The sequence below is a fragment of the Sciurus vulgaris genome (genome assembly GCF_902686455.1).
Source record: "Sciurus vulgaris genome assembly, chromosome: 7".
NCBI lineage: Eukaryota > Metazoa > Chordata > Mammalia > Rodentia > Sciuridae > Sciurus > Sciurus vulgaris.
This window is the reverse complement of record NC_136467.1, coordinates 79,919,350-79,943,714: the sequence shown is the minus strand read 5'-3', so window position 1 is coordinate 79,943,714 and position 24,365 is coordinate 79,919,350. Positions and strand designations below refer to the sequence as shown.

At 34.3% G+C, this 24,365-nt stretch overlaps 1 protein-coding gene across 6 annotated transcripts in view; it reads left to right on the top strand.

Moving 5' to 3' along the window:
* DOP1A (DOP1 leucine zipper like protein A) overlaps positions 1–24,365 on the top strand; it is a 109,768-nt gene that overhangs the window by 70,464 nt on the left and 14,939 nt on the right. For 3 of the 6 annotated variants that reach the window (XM_079146936.1, XM_079146934.1, XM_079146938.1), the window contains exons 19-31: positions 1,227–3,216; positions 4,127–4,238; positions 4,347–4,529; positions 5,971–6,096; positions 13,652–13,786; positions 15,703–15,758; positions 16,907–17,011; positions 20,617–20,683; positions 20,933–21,077; positions 21,252–21,331; positions 22,500–22,609; positions 22,852–23,001; positions 23,142–23,203. In XM_079146936.1, coding sequence (XP_079003062.1) covers positions 1,227–3,216; positions 4,127–4,238; positions 4,347–4,529; positions 5,971–6,096; positions 13,652–13,786; positions 15,703–15,758; positions 16,907–17,011; positions 20,617–20,683; positions 20,933–21,077; positions 21,252–21,331; positions 22,500–22,609; positions 22,852–23,001; positions 23,142–23,203 — 3,321 coding nt within the window. Of the gene's footprint in view, positions 1–1,223; positions 3,217–4,126; positions 4,239–4,346; positions 4,530–5,970; positions 6,097–13,651; positions 13,787–15,702; positions 15,759–16,906; positions 17,012–20,616; positions 20,684–20,932; positions 21,078–21,251; positions 21,332–22,499; positions 22,610–22,851; positions 23,002–23,141; positions 23,204–24,365 lie in introns of all 6 variants that reach the window. The other 3 variants (XM_079146935.1, XM_079146933.1, XM_079146937.1) reach the window with 1 other exon arrangement.

The window sequence follows — 24,365 nt, the reverse complement described above, 5'->3', positions numbered from 1 at the left end:
ATGAATCATTAATCGTTTTCTTTATATAAAAAATGGGAATAATAATGCCCACTGTTCAGATTTTATTACGAGCATTAGAAGTAGATATGCTATGTAACATTAGATTGTGACATGCTTAGCGCAGTGCCCAGTATAAATGTTTATAAATATTCACTATTACTGTGAAGTCTACACTTCATAAAATGTCAATTCATGCCCTTTATATAGTGATAATGACCTTTCATCATACTTCAGGGAAAAAACACTCACATATCATACTTATATGTCTTGATTAATAAGCTTGTGAGATAATAATGTAAAGGTTATTTTACTGAACAGGTTACTAATGTTTAGAAGGCTATAACTTTCTCAAGGTCCCATGGTTAGTAAATGGAATCAAACCATCATTCTAGTCCATCTCATGTGTTTCTCCAAATCTTTTGACTCCTCTCTCTAGATTCCATTCCATTGCTTAACCTGGATAGTCTAAGAACTTGTTGTACCAGCTTGTTGCCAAAGCATCTTGGAGGTAGCACTTTATCTGCCATAGTCCCTGTCTGTCTGCTTAATTCATACCTCCCTCTGAGATCAAGTCTCATACCTTATCATGAATTTAATAGTATTTGGATACTAATATGGCACTGAGGCCTCTACCCTTTATAAAAGAATGCCATCAACATAGTATGTTCCACAAAAAGTATTTGTGGGGGCATACTAATGAATATACTTGTGGTCACCCACCAAATTAAAACTCCTTAGAAAGGAGCAATGATACCTCTTTCTTCCCTCCTTCCTCATTGTCTCCGTGATTAGGGTCTTACACATAGCAGATAATTCATAAATATTTGTTGAATTTTACCAAAATAAGAGATTATCTATTTGTATATTTGACTATAAACTGAATTCTTAGAAACATCATAACTAAAGGGAAGTGTCATCTAAGGAGGAAAAATAAAATCTTAACCTGTACTAAAAAGGATGCCTTATTTTAGGGATAGAGGGCAATTTTTTATATTTTGTCTATTAAACATGCTGTCATCATTAAGCTATTAAATTCTAATTCGTAGTCGTCCATGTAATATTGATTTAAAGATCTGAAATAATGAAAAGTTAAAATGTAATTCTAATAAAATATAAGTAGGTGATAAAACTAATAAGTAAAATGTTCAAATTCAGTCTTTCTACATTTCACTCATTGTAATACATTTTGTACTTTCTCCTTTACTATTTTTGTCATATGCCAGTAGGTCATCAAGTTCAACTCATCACATCAAAAGGAAATGGTGAAAAACCACTTACCATGGATGAAATAGAGAACTTCAGTCTCACCGTTAATCCATTGAGTGACAGACTTTCCCTCCTAAGTACAAGCAGTGAGACAATTCCAATGGTTGTTTCTGATTTTGATCTTCCAGATCAACAGATAGAAATACTTCAGAGTTCAGACTCTGGATGTTCACAGTCCTCTGCTGGGGACAACTTAAGTTATGAAGCTGACACTGAAAATGTGAATGCCCATGAGGATTCTCACATGCAAAAGGAAAACTCCCCAGATGATGATGTTCAGCAGGTAGTGTTTGACCTGATATGTAAAGTTGTAAGCGGCCTTGAAGCAGAATCTGAGTTGGTTACATCTGAGTTAGAAATTGAAGCTCTGCCCCCGAAGAGTAGTGATTTAGATCCAGGTGAGGTGGTGATTAAAAGTGAAGATCAGTCCAGTCAGCAGAGTCACAGTGCTTCATTGAGAAATGAAAGCTCACAGTTTCTTTCTGTGTCTGCAGAGGAAAGCCATGAGTGCTTGGCAAATGGAATCTCCAGAAATAGCTCCTCACCTTGTATTTCAGGAACCACACAGACAGTACATGATTCTTCTGTTGCTTCCACAGAAACCAAATCTAGACAGAGGAGTCACAGTAGTATCCAATTCAGCTTCAAAGAGAAATTGTCAGAAAAAATCTCAGAGAAAGAAACAATTGTTAAGGAATCAGGTAAACAACCAGGAGCAAAACCCAAAGTAAAACTTGCCAAAAAAAAGGATGATGACAAGAAAAAAACTTCAAATGAAAAACTCAAACAAACCAGTGTATTCTTTAGTGATGGCCTGGATTTAGAAAATTGGTATAGCTGTGGAGAGGGAGAAATTTCAGAAATTGAGAGTGACATGGGTTCTCCAGGATCACGGAAATCTCCCAATTTCAATATCCATCCTCTCTATCAACATGTGCTCTTGTATCTCCAGTTGTATGATTCATCAAGAACTCTGTATGCTTTCTCTGCCATCAAAGCCATCTTGAAAACTAACCCTATTGCTTTTGTAAATGCCATTTCAACCACTAGTGTAAATAATGCATATACTCCTCAGTTGTCTCTGCTTCAGAATCTATTGGCCAGACACCGGATCTCTGTTATGGGCAAAGATTTTTATAGTCATATTCCAGTGGACTCAAATCATAATTTCCGTAGTTCTATGTACATAGAAATTCTTATTTCCCTCTGTTTATATTACATGCGTAGCCATTACCCAACTCATGTCAAAGTTACTGCGCAAGATTTAATAGGCAACCGAAATATGCAGATGATGAGTATAGAAATTTTGACTCTTCTCTTTACTGAACTGGCAAAAGTAATAGAAAGCTCAGCAAAGGGTTTCCCTAGTTTTATCTCTGACATGTTATCTAAGTGTAAAGTTCAGAAAGTGATTCTTCATTGTTTGCTGTCATCTATCTTTAGTGTACAGAAATGGCATAGTGAAAAGATGGCAGGTAAAAACGTGGTTGCTGTGGAAGAAGGTTTCTCAGAGGATAGCCTTATTAATTTCTCAGAGGATGAATTTGACAATGGTAGCACACTCCAGTCACAACTTCTTAGGGTGCTTCAAAGGCTAATTGTTCTAGAAGACCGGGTAATGACTATTCCTGAAGAAAACGAAACTGGTTTTGATTTTGTTGTATCTGACCTGGAGCATATCGGTCCCCATCAGCCCATGACTTCTCTTCAGTATTTGCATGCTCAGCCAATCACATGTCAAGGCATGTTCCTCTGTGCAGTGATACGAGCTTTGCATCAACACTGTGCTTGTAAAATGCATCCACAATGGATTGGTTTAATCACATCTACTCTGCCTTACATGGGAAAAGTTCTACAAAGAGTGGTTGTTTCTGTGACTCTACAGCTGTGCAGAAATTTGGATAATCTAATTCAGCAGTACAAATATGAAACAGGACTATCTGATAGTAGGTAAGGGTTGATTTTAACTTTGTTGTCATTGACATTTCTCATACATACAAATGCTTAAGTATCCAAAAAGTCAGTAACAATTTGAATATGGCTAAGGGTGTAGCTCAGCTCAGCTGTAGAACATGTGTTTAGCATGCACAATACCCTAAGCTCAATGCCCAGCACCACCATTTCTTAAAGAAATTAGTAGTTTTCATTTGGTAACAAATAGTGTGACTTTTTAACAAAGAAGAAAATGTAACATGAGGAAAATGATCAATAAAATCTAGAAAATCTAGAAAGGGAAGAAATACTTAAAACACACATTTTTTTCCTCAAGGGTTGAAATTAATCTTGACAGTAAATAGGAAGCTCAGCCAAGAGTTTTCCTAGTGTATTTGGTATATAATCTAAGTACAAATGAATTTGGGCTGAAAGTAAATTTACAAATAATTCTTTTCCTGTGTAATTTTTTTTTTGTTTTGGATGTTCCTAATTTGGTAGTGAACTCTACTACCTGTGTCTCCAGGCCATGTTAAAAAATTAATCTGTGAAAAGTTAGCCAGATGTCTGTTGTCTTTCTTTTCTCCAGTATAACCTCCAGGTAATACGTGTAAAATAGTAAGAAAGTGTCTAGATGTAAAATAGTAAGAAAACTGCCTATATCATTTAATATTGATATGTCTTCCATTCCCTCTAGAGGTTCACTGGCTATATTTATTTTGTATAGAATTCTTTAGCTAAAAGAATTCTAGTACATTTAGACCAACTTAACTTATCTTATACATTAGGAAATGAATGGCCCCAGCTTATTCTTTTAATCATTTATTCATCTACTATGTGTGCCTAGCATGTACTGAATATCTACTAGTGATAAAATATGAACTATGCTTTCACAGCGCTTTGTTCAGATGAATGAATTTTATTTCAGGCCTCTGTGGATGGCATCAATTATTCCGCCAGATATGATTCTTACTCTTTTGGAAGGAATCACAGCCATTATCCATTACTGTTTGTTGGATCCAACTACACAGTATCACCAAGTAAGACTACATAAATATTTGATTGCTTTTTAAAAACCATGAGGTCCTTTAAGTCCCTACCTATAAACTGTAGTGAGTAATTATGGGTTTTTTCCCCTACTTTAATAGCTTTTGGTCAATATAGACCAAAAACACTTGTTCGAAGCACGCAGTGGAATCCTCTCAATCCTTCACATGATCATGTCCTCTGTGACACTGCTTTGGAGCATACTGCATCAGGCTGATGCTTCAGAAAAGATCACCGTTGCTGCATCTGCATCTGTTACCACTATTAATCTTGGAGCCACAAAGGTTAGACAATTCCCTCTTAATCTGTAGCACTCGAGAGTATTTGAGAACTTTCCCCAAGATTATATTTAGAATGTGTGGATAATTGGAGTAGTTTATGGCACTCTACATACAGTCTAAAATAATGGTTTTATTGAGATATAACTGAATATCCTTTTCAAGTATACAAATTAATTTTTTTTAGTAAATTTACCAACTTGCAAAACTATCACAATCCAATTGTCAAACATGTCCTTCACTACAAAAAAGATTTCTCATGTCCCTTTTCACTCACACCTTGTTCCCATCCCTAAGCCCAGCAGACTAGTATTTTCCCTATATATGGATTTGATTTTTCTGGGTATATCTTGGAAATGGGATAATGCAATATTTGGTCTTTTGTGTTTATCTTTGTGTGACTACGTTAGGAATGAATTCTAAGGTTATCAAAATTATATAGAGTGTTCAATAGAGCATTATTTAATAGCAAAGATTCTAAACAATAAATAAGGAAATGGTTAAACAGAGTATCGTCTCAGGGTTACATTATTTGGCCACAAATGTTCTTGTTTTGAAGAATTCTTACCAGGTAAAGAGTGCTATTACTTATTTGAACAACTGTTATATTTTTAACTATGTATAAAAAAATTTTGTGGAAGAAGTAATAAAGTTTAGGTGTTAAGAGTGATCATCTCAGGGCCTAGGGTTGTGCCTCAGTGGTAGTGTGCTTGTCTAGCTTGTGTGAGGCCCTGGGTTCAATCTTCAGCACCACATAAAAATAAAATAAAGGTGTTATGTCCACTTCCAACTAAAAGAATTTTTTAAAAAAATTTAAGAATGATCATCTCAGGATGATAAGATTGATTGATTAATATTTTTCTTCTTTGTACTCTGGCATTTTTCCAGTTATTTACTTTATACTTAAACATTATATGAATGTTGTCATTTATCAAATTGTGAAATCGACATCTTTCAATAACCTAATTTTACTTGTAGACCTGACAACCTAGATCTAGGATTTATAGGAACACATAAAGAATTAGAGAAAGTAGATGGATGTGAACCATTGGAACATTTCATCTAGGAACTGATGTTTAGATTAAATTATACTTTTTATGTTTATTTCAATTGAACATAAAGCACAGTGTTTTGTAATTATAAAATATTCCAGTTTTTAAAAATACTCTAAACCAAACAATAAATTTGATTTCATATTTTATATTTTTTTAGTATCTCAACATAGTGGTTTAATTTGCATTTGACCAATAGTAGTTGCCATTTTAGAGGATTTGTTTTCTTATAGAATGAAATATTAATGATTATAGTTCTTACCACAAAAGTTCTTTTGCTATTACTTGGGTAGTAAACATGTAAGTATTAAATATTATTCAAGAAAGACTAAATGTTTAATCTAGTTATTAATGTTTTCATTTTTTTTTATTTGTATTCTCTTAAATTGCTTTAGAACTTGAGACAACAGATCCTTGAATTATTGGGCCCCATTTCAATGAATCATGGAGTTCATTTCATGGCTGCCATTGCATTCGTATGGAATGAAAGAAGACAGAACAAAACCACTACCCGAACCAAGGTTTGTATTTATAACCATTTGGTGCTTTTTTGGTTTTTTCATTTGGTAAGTACACACTAATTTTTTTTTCATTTGGCAAGTACATAATGATTTTCAATTCTTCATGGGCTATACTGGAACTGAGGTGGGTTAGAAGTGGAAAAGCAATATTTCATCTCCAGGTTTTGATAGTGACTTGTTGCCTAAATTTTTAAAATAAGTATTTATTAAATTTTATGTATGAAAGGTATAATTTTAGGGGAGGAAGCATAGCTCAGTGGTAGAGCATTTGCATGAGACCCTGGTTTACATCCCAGCACCTGCCCCAAAAGTATTGTTTATGTAAAAAAGCAAAAGAGAAATTTGTATAATATTAATACTGTCATATTTTAAATAGAAATGGTAATATGATACAGTATCTATATAATGCTAGTCACTTAGGGTACAGTACAAGATTATGGGGAAACTTTGTTAATATTTTTAAAGTAATCATATGTTGGTTTTAACTGAATCACATGGGTGAAAATTTTGTTGCTTTACAAATTTAAAATCTCAAAGGGTTCTAGATTGGAAGTAAATCATAACACATTGGAATAGTAATACTATTAAATAATTTACATGCATATGAAATAAGTGATTGGACACTTAAAACTTTCTCCTTTTTTGTGCTAATTTCTCATTACATAATGCTGACATTTCTAAAGTAATAAAAATAAATAATTATACCATATTACATTATTTTGCATGTGAAGTTTCTGTAGTAGGTATCACATTGAGCCAAATTGAAACCATAGATTATTTAAAAGTAGGCAAAGACTCTTTCCCAAAAAAATCTGTTGTAACATAATAGAGAAAGCTGATCTCCAACTGCCAGCCTGCAAGAATTTAACTGGTTCCTACTATAAAACTGTCTCAAAGTTTAGGTATCAGGTACTTTTAAAGTCAGAAAGTTGGGAGAGGGCTGAAATCTGGAGAACTTGCTGAAAGTTCATGTAAGAATCTGTTAGATGCCTTCTAGATCCCTTTTTCTCAAACAAAGCAACTATCTCCTCCTATTCAACCCAATAGGAGACCAGAGTCAAGTTTAGTCTGTGGAGAGTATATCAAGAGAGTCTTTGCACCCAAGGGCATGAAGTTCACATGGGTAGAATTTAGTAAATGTCATACTGAAAGTAGGAGTATTCAGGGAAATTCTTCATACAGGTTGGATATTCCTTATCTGAAATGCATGAGACCAGAAGCACTTCAGAGTTCAGAGTTTTCGGATTTGGGATTATTTCTTGAACATCCCTAACCTAAACATCTAAAATACTCCAAAATCTAAAATTTTTCAATCACTGTTATGGTTTGGATATGAAGTATTCCCCTAAAACTCCTATGATAATGCATGTTCAGATGCAAAATGATTGGATTATGAGAGCTGTGCCTAATCTGTTAATCACAGGTTGAATGGACTGACTGGGTGGTAACTGGAGGTAGGTGAAAAGAGCTAACTAACTGTAAGTAGGTGAAAAGAGGTCCTACATCCGAAAGAGGTGGGACACCACAGGGTGTGCCCTGAAAGGGTAGTTCTTCCTGTCACCCCTTCCCTTCTCTCCCTCTCCTTCCTTGCTGACATGAGGGGAGCAACTTTTCTTTACTGCACCCTTCCCCATGCCTAAACTTGGGCCCAGAACAAAGGAGTCAGCCATCTATGGATTCAGACCTCTGAAACCATGAGCTCAAATAAATTTTACCTCCTCTAAGTTGTTCTCAGGTATTTTGGTCACAGCAATGCAAAAACTGACTAAAACAAGAACCAACATGATACTCAAAAAGTTTTGAATTTCAAAGCATTTCAGATTACAGATTTTTGAATTAGGAATGCACAATCTATACTGAAGAAAAGGAAATCAGCCTTACTCCAATGAGTTGCCAGGAAACCATATGCCCCACCAGGTAGGAGATTTGATATTTGAGTCTTTCTCTCTGGAAAAATGATCTGACCAGAGAAAAGATCTATAGATATAAACATCTGAGACCCCTAATAAAATTACTGGCTGCTATCACCACACAGGGAAGCACACCAGTCCTTAGTCTTACACACAAATACATGATATTCCATCACTTTTTGTTTTTAAAAAGGAATAATAACATAGTGCTGAAGAATCTAGACTTTGAAACTAGATCCTTGGATTTCAAATTCAGACTTCTCCACCTAACTACCTAGATGATGGAAATAATACTTCTTGGAGTGATACCAATTAAAATAAATTTTACAGAATAGAGAAAGAAGGGGAAAAATTGGAGAATCACTTGTAGAAATGCCTAGTATTGAATAAGCACGCTGTAAATATAGAAGAGTCACTTTTTTTTTTTTTAGTCTCCACTTGGTAAAACCACTTTTATGATTTTTTTTCATCATAAAAATCTTCATTTACATGGAATCAAGCACTATACATTCTTTTGGGTAAAATTTCTTTCATTCAGCATGGTGTTCCTGAGATTTATCCAAGTTGTTGTATATAGCAATTTATTCCATCTAATTACTGAGTAATATTTCAGGGGATAGATATACCATCGTTTGTTTATTCAGTGGTTTCCTTTTTTTAATTTATTTTTATGGTAAACAAACGGGATACATCTTGTTTCTCTGTACATGAAGTAGAGGCATACCATTTGTATAATCATACATTTACATAGGGTAATAATTTTTTATTCATTCTGCTATTTTTTTCCTTCCCCCCACCCCTCCCACCCATCTTTTGCCTCTATACAGTCACTCCTTCCTCCATTCTTGCCCCTCCCACCCCCGCCCCCCATTATGGGTCATCATCCACTTATCAGCAAGATCATTTGTCCTTTGGGTTTTTGAGATTGGCTTATCTCACTTAGCATGATATTCTCCAATTTCATCCATTTGCCTGCAAATGCCATAATTTTATTATTCTTTATGGCTGAGTAATATTCCATTGTGTGTGTGTGTGTATGTGTGTGTGTATATATATATATCACAGTTTCTTTATCCATTCATAATTTGAAGGTCATTGAGGTTGGTTCCACAATCTGGCTATTGTGAATTGAGCAGCTATGAACATTGATGTGGCTGTATCTCTGTAGTATGCTGATTTTAAGTCCTTTGGGTATAGGCCAAGGAGTAGGATAGCTGGGTCAAATGGTGGTTCCATATCAAGTTTTTTAAGGAATCTCCACACTGCTTTCCAGAGTGGCTGCACTAATTTGCAACCCCACCAGCAATGTATGAGTGTACCTTTTTCCCCACATCCTCACCAACACCTATTGTTGCTTGTATTCTTGATAATTCATTCTAATCGGGGTGAGATGGAATCTGAGGGTAGTTTTGATTTGCATTTCTCTTATTACTAGAGACGTTGAACATTTTTTCATGTATCTGTTGATTGCTTGTAGATCTTCTTCTGTGAAGTGTCTGTTCATTTCCTTAGCCCATTTGTTGATTGGGTTATTTATATTCTTGGTGTAGAGTTTTTTGAGTTCTTTATATATTCTGGAAATTAGTGCTCTATCTAAAGTATGAGAAGAATCACTTTGAAACATGAATAGAGAACCAAGGATTTCCAGTCATGTGAAGAAATTCTAATGTGAGAAAGACCCAATTTGATTTTAAAAAGTCAAGCAGTTAGGAAAACGATCCCATTCACAATAGACTTAAAAAAAAAAAAAACTTGGGAATCAATTTAACAAAAGAGGTGAAAAAACTCTACAGTGGAAACTGCAGAACACTAAAGAAAGAAATTGAAGATGGAAAGATCTCCCATGTTCTTAGATAGGCAGAATTAATATTGTCAAAATGGCCATACTACCAAAAATGCTATACAGATTTAATGTATTTCCTATTAAAACTCCAATGACATTCATCATAGAAATAGAAAAAGTGATCATGAATTTCATTTGGAAAAATAAGGGGCCAAAGCTGGGCACAGTGGCTCAGAAGGCTGAGGCAGGAGGATCATGAGTTCAAAGCCAGTCTCAACAAAAGCGAGGTGCTAAGCAACTCAGTGAGACCCTGTCTCTAAATAAAATAAAAAAATAGGGCTGGGGATATGGCTCAGTGGTCGAGTGGCCCCAAGTTGAATCCCTGGCACTGCCCCTCCCCTGCCCACAAAAAAAAAAAAAAAAAAAAAAAAAAAAGACCCTAGATAGATAGCTAGAGTAATCCTTAGTGAGAAAAGCAAAGTGGGAAACATCCCAATACCACACCTTAAATTATTCTGCATAGCTATAGTAACAAAAACATCATAGTACTGGCACCAAAACAGACATGAAGACCAATGGAACAGAATAGAAGACACAAGGCAAACATAAATAGTTATCTCATACTTGACGAAGGTGCCATAAACATACATTGGAGAAAAGATAGCTTCTTCAACAAATGGTGTTGGAAAAACTGGAAATCTGTATGCAGCAGAATGAAATTTACCCCCTATCTCTCACCCTGCACAAAATTCAAAGTGAATCAAAGACCTAGGCATTAGACCTCTAGTGCCTACTGGAAGAAAATGTAGGCCCAACACTCCATCATGGAGGCTTAGGAACTGAATTCCTCAACAACTCCTAAAGCATGAGAAGTAAAACCAAGAATCAATAACTAGATCAGGCACAGTGTCAAAACCTGTAATCGCAGCAGCTTGGGAAGCTGAGCTAGGAAGATCGTGAGTTCAAAGCCAACCTCAACCAAAGCAAGGAGCTAAGCAACTCAGTAACCTTCTCTCTAAATAAAATACAAAATAGGGCTAGGGATGCGATTCAATGGTCAACTACCCCTGAGTTCAGTCCCCAGTACCCCCCCAAAAAATGAATCAATAAATGGGATGGTATCAAACTGAAAAACTGCTTTACAGCAAAGGAAACAAGAGCTTAAGGAGAGAACCTACAGAATGGGAGAAAATCTTTGCTACCTATACCTCAGAGCATTAATCTCCAGGATATATAAAGAACTCAAAAAACTTAACACCAAAAGACAAATTACTCCATCAATAAATGGGTAAAGGAACTAAAGAGACACTTAACAGAAGAAGAAATATGAATGGTCAATAAATATATGAAAAAATGTTCAATATCCCTAGCAATAAGAGAAATGCAAATTAAAACTACACTGAGATTTCATCTCACTCCAATCAGAATGGCAGTTATCAAGAATACAAGTAACAAATGTAGGTGAAGATATGGAAAAAGGGTACACTCATGCATTGCTAGAGGGACTACAAATTAATGCAACCACTCTGGAAAGCAGTATAGCAATTCCTCAAACTAGGAATGGAATCACCATTTGACCTGGTTATACCACTCCTTCATATATATCCACTACAGTGACATAGCCCCATAAGTGTTTGTAGCAGCTCAGTTCATGATAGCTAAGCTATGGAACCAACCTAGTTGCCCTCAACAGATGAATGGATAAAGAAAATGTGATATACATACACAATGGAATATTACTCAGCCATAAAAATAACTTTATGACTTTTGCCGGTAAATGGATGGATGGATCTGGAGACTATCATGCAAAGGTCGAATGTTCTCTCTGATATGTGGATGCTAATATGCAACAAAGGGGGAAGAGAAGAAAAGAAGTTCAGTATATTTGACAAAGGGGAATTAAGGGAAGGGAGAAGGATAGGAATAGGAAAGCCAATGGAATGAACCTGACACAACTTTCCTATGTACACATATGAATACACCACAATGAATCTCCTCCTCATCCTAATTAGACTGGGATCCTAATTAGAATAAGATATACTCCGTATTTGTATAAATATGTCAAAATACACTGTCATGTATACCTAAAAGGAACAAAATAAAAAATATAAAGCAATACAGGTAATCTAAGAAAATGTAAATAAAAACTAAAATGTCCATCAATGGATGAAGTCCCATTGCACCCATGAAATAGGATTGAGAAGGTTATAAAATTTTTTAAATTTTCTTAGATTTTAATTATATAGCAAAAAAATAAGCAAAATCGGTAGAAAGATTAGAATAGAACATGGTAAAATATCAGATGTAGATACATACCAGAAGTAATATATAACTGGACGTGTAATCCCAGCAACTTGGGAGATGGAAGCAGGAGAATCACAGATTCAAAGCCACCCACTTAATGAGGCCCTGAGCTACTTAGCAAGACCCTGTCTCAAAATTTGAAAAACAGACTGGGGATGTCGCTTAGTGGTTAATGGCTTGGTTCAATTTCCTGATACCAAAAAAAAAAAAAAAAAGAAAGAAAGAAAAATGAAAAAAATGGAATATATGCTTAAAGATAAGGAAAATAGGAGAAAACATAATTAGGGAGTTATACTGGAGATTCACTATCTTTTTGCAGAAACGTAGAACAAAAAATGAGAGGAGAAAATATTAAAGTCTACAAGAAAATCCTCACAAATGAAGGAAACAAATTTCCAGATTATGCCCAGCACTGTGAAAAAGATACCCACACAAAACTCAACAGTTGATTTCAGAACACTGGGGGATAAAGAGGAGACCCTAAAATCTTCTAAAGGAAAAAGTACTGGTCTCATCAAATAATAAGACCTGTCAATAGAAAACTGGAAGTTTTGATGGGAAGGTAATCTGAACCTATACTTCTGCAGGCAGACAATGTCACTAAAGGCATTTTCAGCCATGCAGTATCTCCAAAAGAAAAAAAAAGGCAATACATTCACACTTTCTCAATTACTAGAAAATGCAGCTCCACCAAAGAAGGAATAAACCAAGAAGGAAGAAGATGGAGATCCAAGAAATAGGGGTTCCAACAGAAAAACAACAAGGGTACCTTCCAGGATGATAGTGACAGGACAGATATCAGCATTGACACTGTAGCAAGGCTAGAGAGTACCAATCCAGGGTAGAACAGATAGATGTCTAACAGAAATGTCTCAAGGAGAGAAAAATAGATGAGAATGAGTAAAAGGTTTAAGATAATGACTTGGAGTACTTGAAAATATAATTAGAGGAGATTTACAGTTGGAGCATTTGGGAATGAATTTGTGATAGGTATATAGAGAAAGCAAACAAAAAAGTAGTTTATTAACTCTAGGAAAAACAAAATATTGTACAAGAAAAGAAATACAGTGACAGCATAATATACAGCACAATCACAAATGGTCATGTGAACTTTAGATATTGATCTAAATAAAAATGGCATAAGTATGTTGAAAGGATAGGGAGAAAAGTACAAGAGAGCTAAATCTTGGTTTTGTAAATTAAGAAATAGAGATAATATCTAAATTTTTTTTAAAAAATACATGAAATAGGAAAAATGGCAGTATGTGTTATTTAGAAACAATAGAAAAGATCTAAAAAACAGACTATGGCTGCTTTTAGGTGTGGGAAGGATAGGTCAAGGCACTGCTATTTTTCTAATAAATCTTATTGTCCTGTTTGATTTTAATTTTTTGAAATGGTATACATGTATTACATAGATTAATAAATTTTACCTAAGGTACCCAAGGGACTTCTTTATGTTAAAAAAGAGGCTATAAATTATTTTATTAATTCTGTGACTTCTTTTATAAGACTATTTACACACATACATAAATAAATACAGTAATGTTTTATTCAGGTCATTCCTGCAGCCAGTGAAGAACAGCTTTTACTAGTGGAACTCGTTCGCTCAATCAGTGTAATGAGAGCAGAAACTGTTATCCAGACTGTGAAAGAAGTTTTAAAGCAACCTCCAGCCATAGCCAAGGACAAAGTAAGAAACTTTTTCTTTGCTTTTATTCATAATTCATTTTCAGAAGTGATGCTGATAGGTAAGAAATTTTGTCTTATAGCAATGTCCTTTTAGCTCTAGTGCAGATTACAGAGATGCCTGTATGTCACTGCTTTAGTTAACAAAAAATTAATAACTGCAATGACTTGCTAGTCTGATCGGTCCTGTATCCAGTATAGAGGAATTAGCTGCTCATTTCTCCATATATACATCAAAAGTGATCATGAACTGTGCATTCTTAGGGGAGATTTTTTTTTTCTGGCCATTTAAAGAACACAGAAACCAGAGCCCAAAGTTCCTTACCGTTTTTTATAGCTTCCCCTTTGCTTTCTTTTGTGAATGAATCTTTCAGTTTTGTAAACTTCCCAAGTTTTGCCATAACCTTAGTTCTAGACAATTGTCATTTCTTGACCCTATATGATACTGGGCTTTTTGAGGGCTATAGAAAATGGTTTCTCCACTCACATTGCTTTGTTTCTAACATAGCATAAAAGTCTACAATTTAGGAAACTTAGGTAATTTTTTACTTTTTCTACTCTTTGTTCAAGAGATCATGTTTTCTTGGGAAGATTTGTCAACTACAAATATTGGACTTTGAACCAATCCAAAATAGCCAGTTATTATTATTGTTATTAAATGCTTAAAAGAATTATTACATATATCTGAAAATGTTGAATTCTTTTTTATTTTCTTAGTTTTGTAAACTTTTTCTTGAATTGCCAAAGGCAAAAGGGTGTCTGTGTTTCTGAATAGTCAGTGTCTTTATGACCCCATCCATTTTTTTTTTTTTTTTACAGTGCTTCACACATGCTAGGCAAGATCTGTATCACTGAGTTACCTCTATAGCCCTTTATTAACTTTTTAATAATATCCTGAGTATTCTGAAAGCACCTCTGGAGCATTTATTATAGGATTGTGTTTACATGCAAAAGTTCATTTCAGCTTAATATTTTGAGCCAGATATTGGGCTGTACATGAAAGCTATGAAAACAAAAACTAATTCAACCTCCATGTCAAAAGCTGTACCCTTACTAAGTTCTGAATGGTATAGACACTTGATTTTTCTTTGTTTAGCAAGAAGGAAACCTTTGAGGAACTAGAGGGGATGAAAAAAGAGCAAGTGGGTAAATGTCCATTGGACATTAATATCATTTTCTTGCCCTTTACTAATTTTTAAGAGCAGGTGTATTCTTTTTGTTATATGCTACACTTAGCAGTATCATTAATAGCTACATTTTAAGCTGTTAAGAATTATCCCAAATTTGCTAGGCATGGTGGCTCATGCCTGTAATCCCAGTTGCTCAGGAGACTGAGGCAGGAAGATGGAGAGTTCAAAGCCTCAGGAGATTAGTGCGTTACTTAGCAACTCAGTGAGACCCCTTCTCTAAATAAAAATAGAAAAAAGGACTGGTGATGTGGTTCAGTGGTTAAGCACCCCTGGGTTAAATCCCTGGTACCAGAAAAAAAAAGATCCCAAATTTGAACAAAATATACTAATTTAGCAGATATGAATAGTAAAATAGACAAGTATACATTTAATTAAAAATATCAACCTAATTCTGATAACACCAAACTTAAGCTACTTAAAAATAGTTCTGATGCATACAGAGTAATCATTTAAAAAGTGACTGGTATAGTGTCAATTCTTGATACGTGGAGGAAAACTTGAGAATCTTTTTCTTCCTTCCATTTATTTTCAACTTTTTAAATACTTCTTGTATGAGGAATTTTCTCTATTAAATAAAAGAGCATTGCATGTTTTTTATGATAAATATTTGATTTTGCTTTATTTTAATTTTTTATTAAAAACTGGCAGTAAGATACAGAGTAGTAAACAACAATGAAGAAGCAAAGGCAACATTTTTCTTCACTATAAAATTGATTTCTTTTGTTTATAGAAACATCTTTCTTTGGAAGTCTGCATGCTTCAGTTTTTCTATGCTTATATTCAAAGGTAAGATTACTGATGTGGATCTTTCCTTAAGGATGTATAAAGGTTAGGAAATTGGAAAGTCACCTGAATTCTTTCTTGCTAGTTCTTTTTCTTTTTGTTTTTGTTTTCCCCAAAACTAAAAGAACAAATGCTAAAACCAGAAACATTGCATTTGAATATATTAACAGATATTGTGGGTATCCTAATAACCCAGCCTTGGAAAGCCTAATGCCAAAAGACCTAAGGGTACTGAAGAAAACTGGATGTTAAAACATTAAACTGTAAGAAAATCATTTAAATATCAGTGAAAAGCTGAAGCTACTCTTGAAATCATGCTTAGTGCCATTGAATTGATTATTACTTTGATGTAGGTAAACATGTAGCAATCCAATCTGCTTCTTTAGGTTTCTTTTTAATATTAGGAATAACATGAAAGTATCTTCTTGTTTGATGTTCCATTTTCCATTTAGCTGACCCCTGAATAGAAGTTAGTGAATTTGAATTTTGATAAAATTCTTAAGAACTTGAATCTTAATCCTCTCTGGGTAATTCCATTTTAATAATCAAATTTGTCATTCACTTGCAATTTATTACTAACATTTATCAAGTTAGGTTATTTGGGGTTTTTAAATTGATTGTGACTTAGAGCAAGGACTGTCTATGAGTTTAGATAACATAGAGGTGTTAATGTTAGAGTTAGAATGAAACAAAAATCATCTTAATTTCTTTATAGGTGAGAGACTGGTTTTCAGAATAGATTGACAGCCCTCCCTACCATGAGGTTGGAGACTTAATAGGTGAAAGAGAAAGACCTAACATAAGAGGGACCTCTATCAGGGTAGGGAGTAGTTGACTATGATGTCAGGAATTAAACTGAGAATTATTGCAGTTGTATTTTACTTTTGAGAGTCTTATGTGATAGGAGATTGCTGTAGCAAAACTTCTAGATTAAGAAATCACCCTAAGTATTCCAGATGTGCTTTGTTTTCTTCTTCTATATTATTAGTAGAAAATGTGAAACTTTTAGGAATTTTGTTTTATCTTAGTCTATAAGAATTTAGAATGTTTCAGAGATACAAGTAGAAAAATGTGTTAGACTGTAGGAAGATATAAAGAAAATGAAAGTTTACTGTGACTTTTTATATATACATCCTACATTTATCTTGCAGAATTCCAGTGCCCAATTTAGTGGATAGCTGGGCATCACTGCTGATACTTCTGAAAGACTCTATACAACTGAGTCTTCCAGCCCCAGGGCAGTTTCTTATACTTGGGTAAGTAATTTTACTTAAAAAAATATTTTTGAAGGGCTGGAGATATAGTACAATGTGTGATTTTGAATAAAAGTATAATGCTTAATGCTGAATAACAGATGTTTTGCATGATCATGTAGTGTCTCTACCTACTCATAGGATCTCAAGCTGCAGAACTAGATGTATAGGCCTGTCAAAAAGGAGATGAGGGGAGGGAATAATGTGTGTTTACACATACACACGCAAGAATACAGTAACAAAATTGTTATAACAGTACTTGGAAGGAGTGTGGGAATGGAAAGAGGAGAGGCAAGTAGCATGGTTGAATGAGAACTTCAGAGGATGGGCTTTGAGCTAGATGCTGATCATGAACATTCATGGAAAACTCACTTTTTCTTTGTGTCTTGGAGTTTCCTGATCTCTATTATTAATTAGAATGATTGTTGGATAAATGCAAGGTCACCCTTACTTAATAGCAAGCATCATCATGTCAGGGACAGTATCTTTTTTGCTCACCATTATTCTTAGTTCATATCGGTTCCTAGTAAATATTTGCTTAGTGTATAGACATGGTTAGAGCAGAAAGGGACAGGAAGGGAAGGATATACTGTAGCAAGCAGTGCACAGGCAGTGGAATAGTGGGACTTTAGTGTGGGTGACAAGGAAGATGGGAGCCAGATAGAAAAGGACCTTGAGTTTTATTTTAAGTAATTTGGTCTTAGGTGGGGGATGGGACTAACTACAGATTTTGAGGAGTAGCATGACTCTAGCAAGTTACTAAGTAGGATTAGATTGAGGGGTAGACTGGGCTAGGAATTACTTTACAAGTGGAAGGTAGGGAGGGTGTGAACTATTGATAAGATTCAAAGAACAGGACAAAGGAGGAAAAGAGGCCAGCAAAAGGAGAGAGAAAAGAAAATATCAGAAAATTAGAAGAAAACCAGGTTTATTCAGTGTTTCAAGAGCAAAAGTAAGTTTACCTTTGCTTCAGAAAGGTAAGAAATATGAGGATTTGCAAGTGATAATGTTTTTATAATTTGGAGAGGGGTTGTGATTTAGGAGAGAGAAGTTTGGTGAAGTATTAAGAACAGGTATTGGGCTGGGGATATAGCTCAGTTGATAGAGTGCTTGCCTTGAAAGCACAAGGCACTGGGTTCAATCCCCAGCACCACAAAAAAAAAAAAAAAAAAATGTATTAACAGCAAAGGATTAGAGTGGAAAAGTGGATTATTCTTGAAGCTGTTCAATCATGAAAAGAGGTGAACGAGAGTGTAGCAAAACATGTGGTTTAGAATTTGCCATTTTAATGGTAAGGAAGGGCTGCAGATGTTGGGTAGTTACCAGCAAAAATGCTGAAGTTGTACTCTACCTGAGTTCAGATCTCATAGGCTCCTTTACCTATTAACTATGAGACCTCGGTAGGTTGCTTAACATCTCCCTCAAGGTGCTGACACCGAAATACATAGTACATAATACATAATCCCAGCAACGTGGGACTCTGAGGCAGAGGGATTTCAAGTTTGAGGTCAGCCTGGGCAACTTAGAAAGACCCTGTCTAAAAAGTAGACCTCAATGATGTTATTAATAATAGCCAACAACAGCCAGCATGTTATCACACTGAGTAGTTATTAAATCAACCAAATGTAAAGAACTTTTAGTCAACTTCTACAGCTCTTATGATGATTTTGCTTGTGTTAATTGTGATTCTACATTCATAGACTTTTCTACCCTTGTTATCTTTAAGAACTATTTTACTTTGGCAACCAATGGTCTATAAAGTAAAGGGGAGGGAAGGGTTCTTCAGGTCAATAATATGAAATTGAATGTTCTGGTAAATATGGGAATAGTCTTCCATCAGGAAACAGAGAGAATATGATAGGAAGATGGGGAGAGCTTAGGGAGAGCAGATCATCATGCCATAGCTGAGTCCAGGACCCAGCCAGACATGGTAAACTTGAGATCCTGCTCAAGAATTTCAGTGATCATGTTGATCTCTAGACCCTTATGCTATCAATTTTGAAAATTATCTAAATCAAAATACTGAAGAAGTTTTAGACACTAAATGTATAATGAAAAGAGCAGTAGACAAAGTGTCTGCAATTCCTGGGTCAAAGGTTGTTTAGATACCTAATGTGCATGATTTTTAAGGATGAGAGATAAATGTAGACATTTGAATCAAGCAACATTCTCATAAAGATTTCTGATTCTTCTGATCTCAAGTACCAACTCTCCTCTCTATGACCTTCAGTACTTTAGTAAACCTCTCCCAAACTATTTTCCCATCTATCGGCAAGAATACTATATGCTTACCTAACTTGAAGTTGTAAGGCTCATGAAGGGAATATATCTATAGTTATTTGAATCAACACCAGATGACTCTTCTGGTTAATTTCTTAAAAAATTAAGACCATCTGTTTTGATTTGTAACTTCTCCCCTACAAGATTTTATTGTTTCCTTACCTACCTTTTCTTTCTTTCTCAGATAATGAAAGATCCTTATCAACATGTGTGTACTCAGATTGAGCATTAAAACAAAGAGTTGAATATTTTTATCCATACTAGAAACTTAATTCCCTTTTATAATTTCTGGTGGCTTTTCCTTTTTTTCCCCCAACCATTCTACTGACCCTCTAAAATTTCCTAGTTACAAAATAGAAATTGGTATAAAGGTTGCTCTTTACATGTTAGTTTGGAAATAAATATGCATATAATTTACATATAATTTATCTTTTTAAAAATTAAGTCAGTAAATATTGAGCAGAATCTTATCAAAAAATCAAAATTTTTTTTTCTTCATAAAGTATTATAAATCTGTTTTTATACATGGCAAGATACTATTTTATGTTAACATTTTAAGGTTGGAGAGCTTTTGTTTTTGTTTACACATAGAAAAACATATAAATAATATAAACTCCACAAGTCAAAGTGTGAAAAGTAAACATATCAGCTATAAAATCACAAACTCAGATTAAGAAATAAGTTTCCTTTTGAACCTCTCTGAACTACTATTATTTAATCTCCTCAAAGATAACCACTATTCTAACACCACAGATGGATTTTGCCTTGTTTTTGAACTATAGGTATATATAAATATTTTTATCTTGTATGTGGTACCTTTTACTTACATTTATGAGATTCATCGATATACTTTATGTAGCTAAACTAATTTTTGTTGCTGTTTAGTATCTCATTGTATTTTTAAAAATTTTATTTATTTTTAGAGACTGAATTTTGATTCATTATACACAAATGGGGTACAGCTTTTCATTTCTATGGTTGTACACAATATAGATTCATACCATTTGTGTAATCATACATGTACATAGGGTAATGATGTTTATCTCATTGTATTAACATGCTACAATTTATCTCTTCTACTAATGATAAACACATTTGGGTTCCCTTTAGTTTTCTCTGCTCTTACAAATAATGCTGCTGCCACTATCATTGTATGTGTCTTTTAATGCATATATTCATTTTGATTGAGTCATAGAAAATGTATATATGTATCCATTAAATATTTAAAATAGTAAGACAGGCCACAAAGCCCCTTACTGAAAGAAATTAGATTGCACCATTTTCTTTAGACTAATACTTTTTGTTTTGTTTTCCTATGGCCCTTTTAGGGTTCTGAATGAATTTATTATGAAAAATCCCAGTTTGGAAAATAAAAAAGACCAAAGAGACCTTCAGGTATGGCATTCTGAGTTCAGAGCTATTGCCAAAACTGTGTTTCTCAATGCAATCAACTTGATAATAGAAATGTCTATAAGATAACCTGTGAAGTCTCTTCCAATTCTGAATATTCTATAAAAGCCATCAATATTTATTGTAAAATATCTATTGTAAAACAATAGAAAACTACAAAAGTTCACATACATATAATATCTATATGTATGTATGCATGTATACATATAGAATGATTCTTCCTTGTTTCCTTAGGATGTGACTCATAAAATAGTGGATGCTATTGGTGCAATTGCTGGTTCCTCTCTGGAACAAACAACATGGCTACGACGCAATCTGGAAGTTAAGCCTTCTCCCAAAATAATGGTGGATGGAACCAATTTGGAATCTGATGTTGAAGGTATTGCTCTCAGACTTTCAGACTTTTATTATCTGTGGGTATATATTCACTAAGAAGTCATTTCAGTTAGCATGTAAGTACCATATACTAATCCCATTTCTCATTATTAGTAAATAACTTTTTTCAGTGGAAAAATACTAACCGGTATCTTTACCTGTCTTTTCTCTTATTTAGATATGTTATCACCTGCAATGGAAACCTCAAACATAACTCCCTCCGTGTATAGTGTCCATGCATTGACTTTACTCTCTGAGGTAATCATTGTCAAGTTTTTTCACATGAACTCTAAAGCAAACTAATTAAATATGAACAAGTAATTCTTATAGTGAAGTGTTTTTTTGTTTGTTTGGTTTTTTTTTTTTTTTTTTTTTTGTATTGGGGATTGAACTCAGGGGCTCTTAACCACTGAGCCACATCCCCAGACCTATTTTGTATTTTATTTAGAGACAGGGTCTCACGGAGTTAGCACCTTGATAAGTTGCTGAGGCTGGCTTTGAACTTGAGATCCTCCTGCTCAGCCTCCCTAGCCATCAGGACTATAGGCATGTGCCACGGTGCCCAGCTTATAGTGAAGTTTTTAATTTGAAATTTTGTATTTATAATTTTTAGTTCTGAACTTATAGAAATCAGTATATAAAACAAATAAATGTAAGATTTTGACCTTATCTGTATTTGGAGTATCTTGTTCAACATTAGTGATGTTGCTTCCCCTTCCCATGATGTTGCTTTCGATGTTGTATCCTTTCCCCGTGCACTATTTTTTTAAAGTGTCTTTTTTAGGAAAAGTGCTTTCATGCCCCACTGTGATGAGGAGGGGTGGAGATAGTATAGTGATGTTTTCACTAGTAAGCATTTTACTGGTTAGCAAACATTTTCATATACATTCTCTGTCAAGCTGTTTTTATGTTATACAGCTATGTGTTATTTTTGTTTTCCCTTTACAGATGCGATCGCTGAGCCTTAAAAACATGAGAACACATTTTGACTAAGGCTATTATAACTATTAATAGTTGTAATTATTATTTCTATTAGAACTATTGACAGAGTTGGAACTTGAGCAGTCCAGTTCCTTTGTTTGGGTTTTCCAAGTCTCCTTTTAACTGACTCGGGGGAAGAAAATGACTTTCTAGTCCTAAAATCACTGTTTACTCACTGTCATATTAGAAGGTTCTTGAACTCTTTTTTATACTTACCTACCTCAGTTGGAAATAGCAAAATCTGTCCATATTTATATCCTATAGCTATAATAGACCCAAAAAGTTAGGTTGTGGCAGAAACCACTAATATAAAAATGATTTAAAGCAATCTCATTTAGATTTTTCTAATTTTAAGGTGTTCTAGGTTTTCTTACAAACTGAAAACCAAATTGTCTTTAGATGATGTTTTAGCTCATAGATTATTTCATTTCCTTATGTTTTATAGGTTTTGGCTCATCTTTTAGATATGGTTTTCTATAGTGATGAAAAGGAGCGAGTTATTCCTTTACTTGTAAACATTATGCATTATGTTGTGCCCTACCTCCGAAATCACAGGTAATAGATTTAAATTATTTCATAACCTTTAGAAACAAGTTCTGTTCCCTTATTGCCATTTACAAAATGACATTCTTACCTTGTATTATATAGTTAAATTTTTATTATTGTATTTTTTTTCTTGTGGTGCTATTTTGTGTCCTCATGCCATCATTGTCTTGTGTAAATGTGAGCAATTACATAATTTAATATGATGATTAAAATTAAAACAAAGAGATTAAGATAGTCTTTCTTTCTTATAGTGCACATAATGCCCCTAGTTATCGGGCCTGTGTCCAGCTACTCAGCAGTCTCAGTGGGTATCAATACACTCGGAGAGCTTGGAAGAAAGAAGCCTTTGACCTCTTCATGGATCCCAGTTTCTTTCAGATGGATGCCTCTTGTGTTAATCAGTATGTCATCCTGTTGCTTGCATTCAACATGATAATGCATCTCACAGTCTATTGAAGTCAGTTACTATCTTGCAAATTTAGAAAGCTTTACCAATAAGAACAAAATCTTAATTACATATCATATTCTTTATCTTTTGCAGCTGGAGAGCAATTATGGACAATCTGATGACACATGATAAGACAACATTTAGAGATTTAATGAGTGAGTATTGTGAGGTGACAACTGAAGCAGTATCTTTCCTATCTGTACACGATTCTTCATTCTCATTATTTATTTGCAGATTTCTGGAAACTACTGAATTAGCTCTTTGTCAAACTGTATATAGTATCCTATGGAAATATAATGTTAAAACTTAGGACAGCTTACCTTTTGAGAGAACTAGTGACAGAAAGGGACCAAGTCTAATTTTGGTTTTAAATTGTGCACAGCATAGTACTTGGCACTTATAGGCATTCAATAAATATTGAATGAATGAAAGTGTGGGAGTTGATGAGATAGAGAAGGGCAGACAATTGAATCCAAATCTCTGAGACAGGTCACTCTAAATCTATAGGGCTCTGTTATCTCCTCTGAAGGAACAGAGAGAGGGACCAAGGTCAGAATCACCCTCTATTGAGTCTTGACTTTTTTATGTATTAGGGTTCTATTTTGTATTTCTTCTGAGGAAAAAAAGTTTTTAAATTCTTAAAGTGTGAAAGTTTCTAAACTAAATGAACTTAAATAGCAGTGAAATTTTATGAGTCTGGAAGATTTTGCAAATTCTTTAGTCCAAACTATGATTTTCTCCTCTGGAAAAAGGGCACCATATTATCTCTTTTCTCATCTTCATAGACTTTTCTAAGTTTCAAATTCACCTATTAACAAATATATATTTATTAAACAACAACAAGTGCCAGGCATTATACTAACCTAACCTTAATAAAATTATTTCAGGAAGAAATCATGAAGAAAATAAAATAGGGACCATGTATGATAGATTTTAAATAGCTAAAGAGCTCATATTTGTGAAACTAAAGAAACCAACCATGAAAAGGTCTAAAGACAGGATATTCCAGGCATATGGAACAAAAATTGCAAAGGGCTTGGGTAGGAACAAACTTGATAAGTTCATGTAGTAGTAAGCAAGACAACATGGCTGCGGTAGAGTAAGTTAGGGGTAAGTAACTAAACATGAGGAAGGAGAGAGAATTAAGCCAAGACAGGTCATGCTAGAAATTATTTTTAAAGTAATGCAAAAGGTTAAGCAGATGGCATAAAATTTAAGGGATTTTGTAAAATGGTATTAGTGATTTTGCCTTCTAAAACCCATAGTTCTAAATTTTCTTGTATCAATATATGACAATTCTTCCTACTTGGCCTTGGG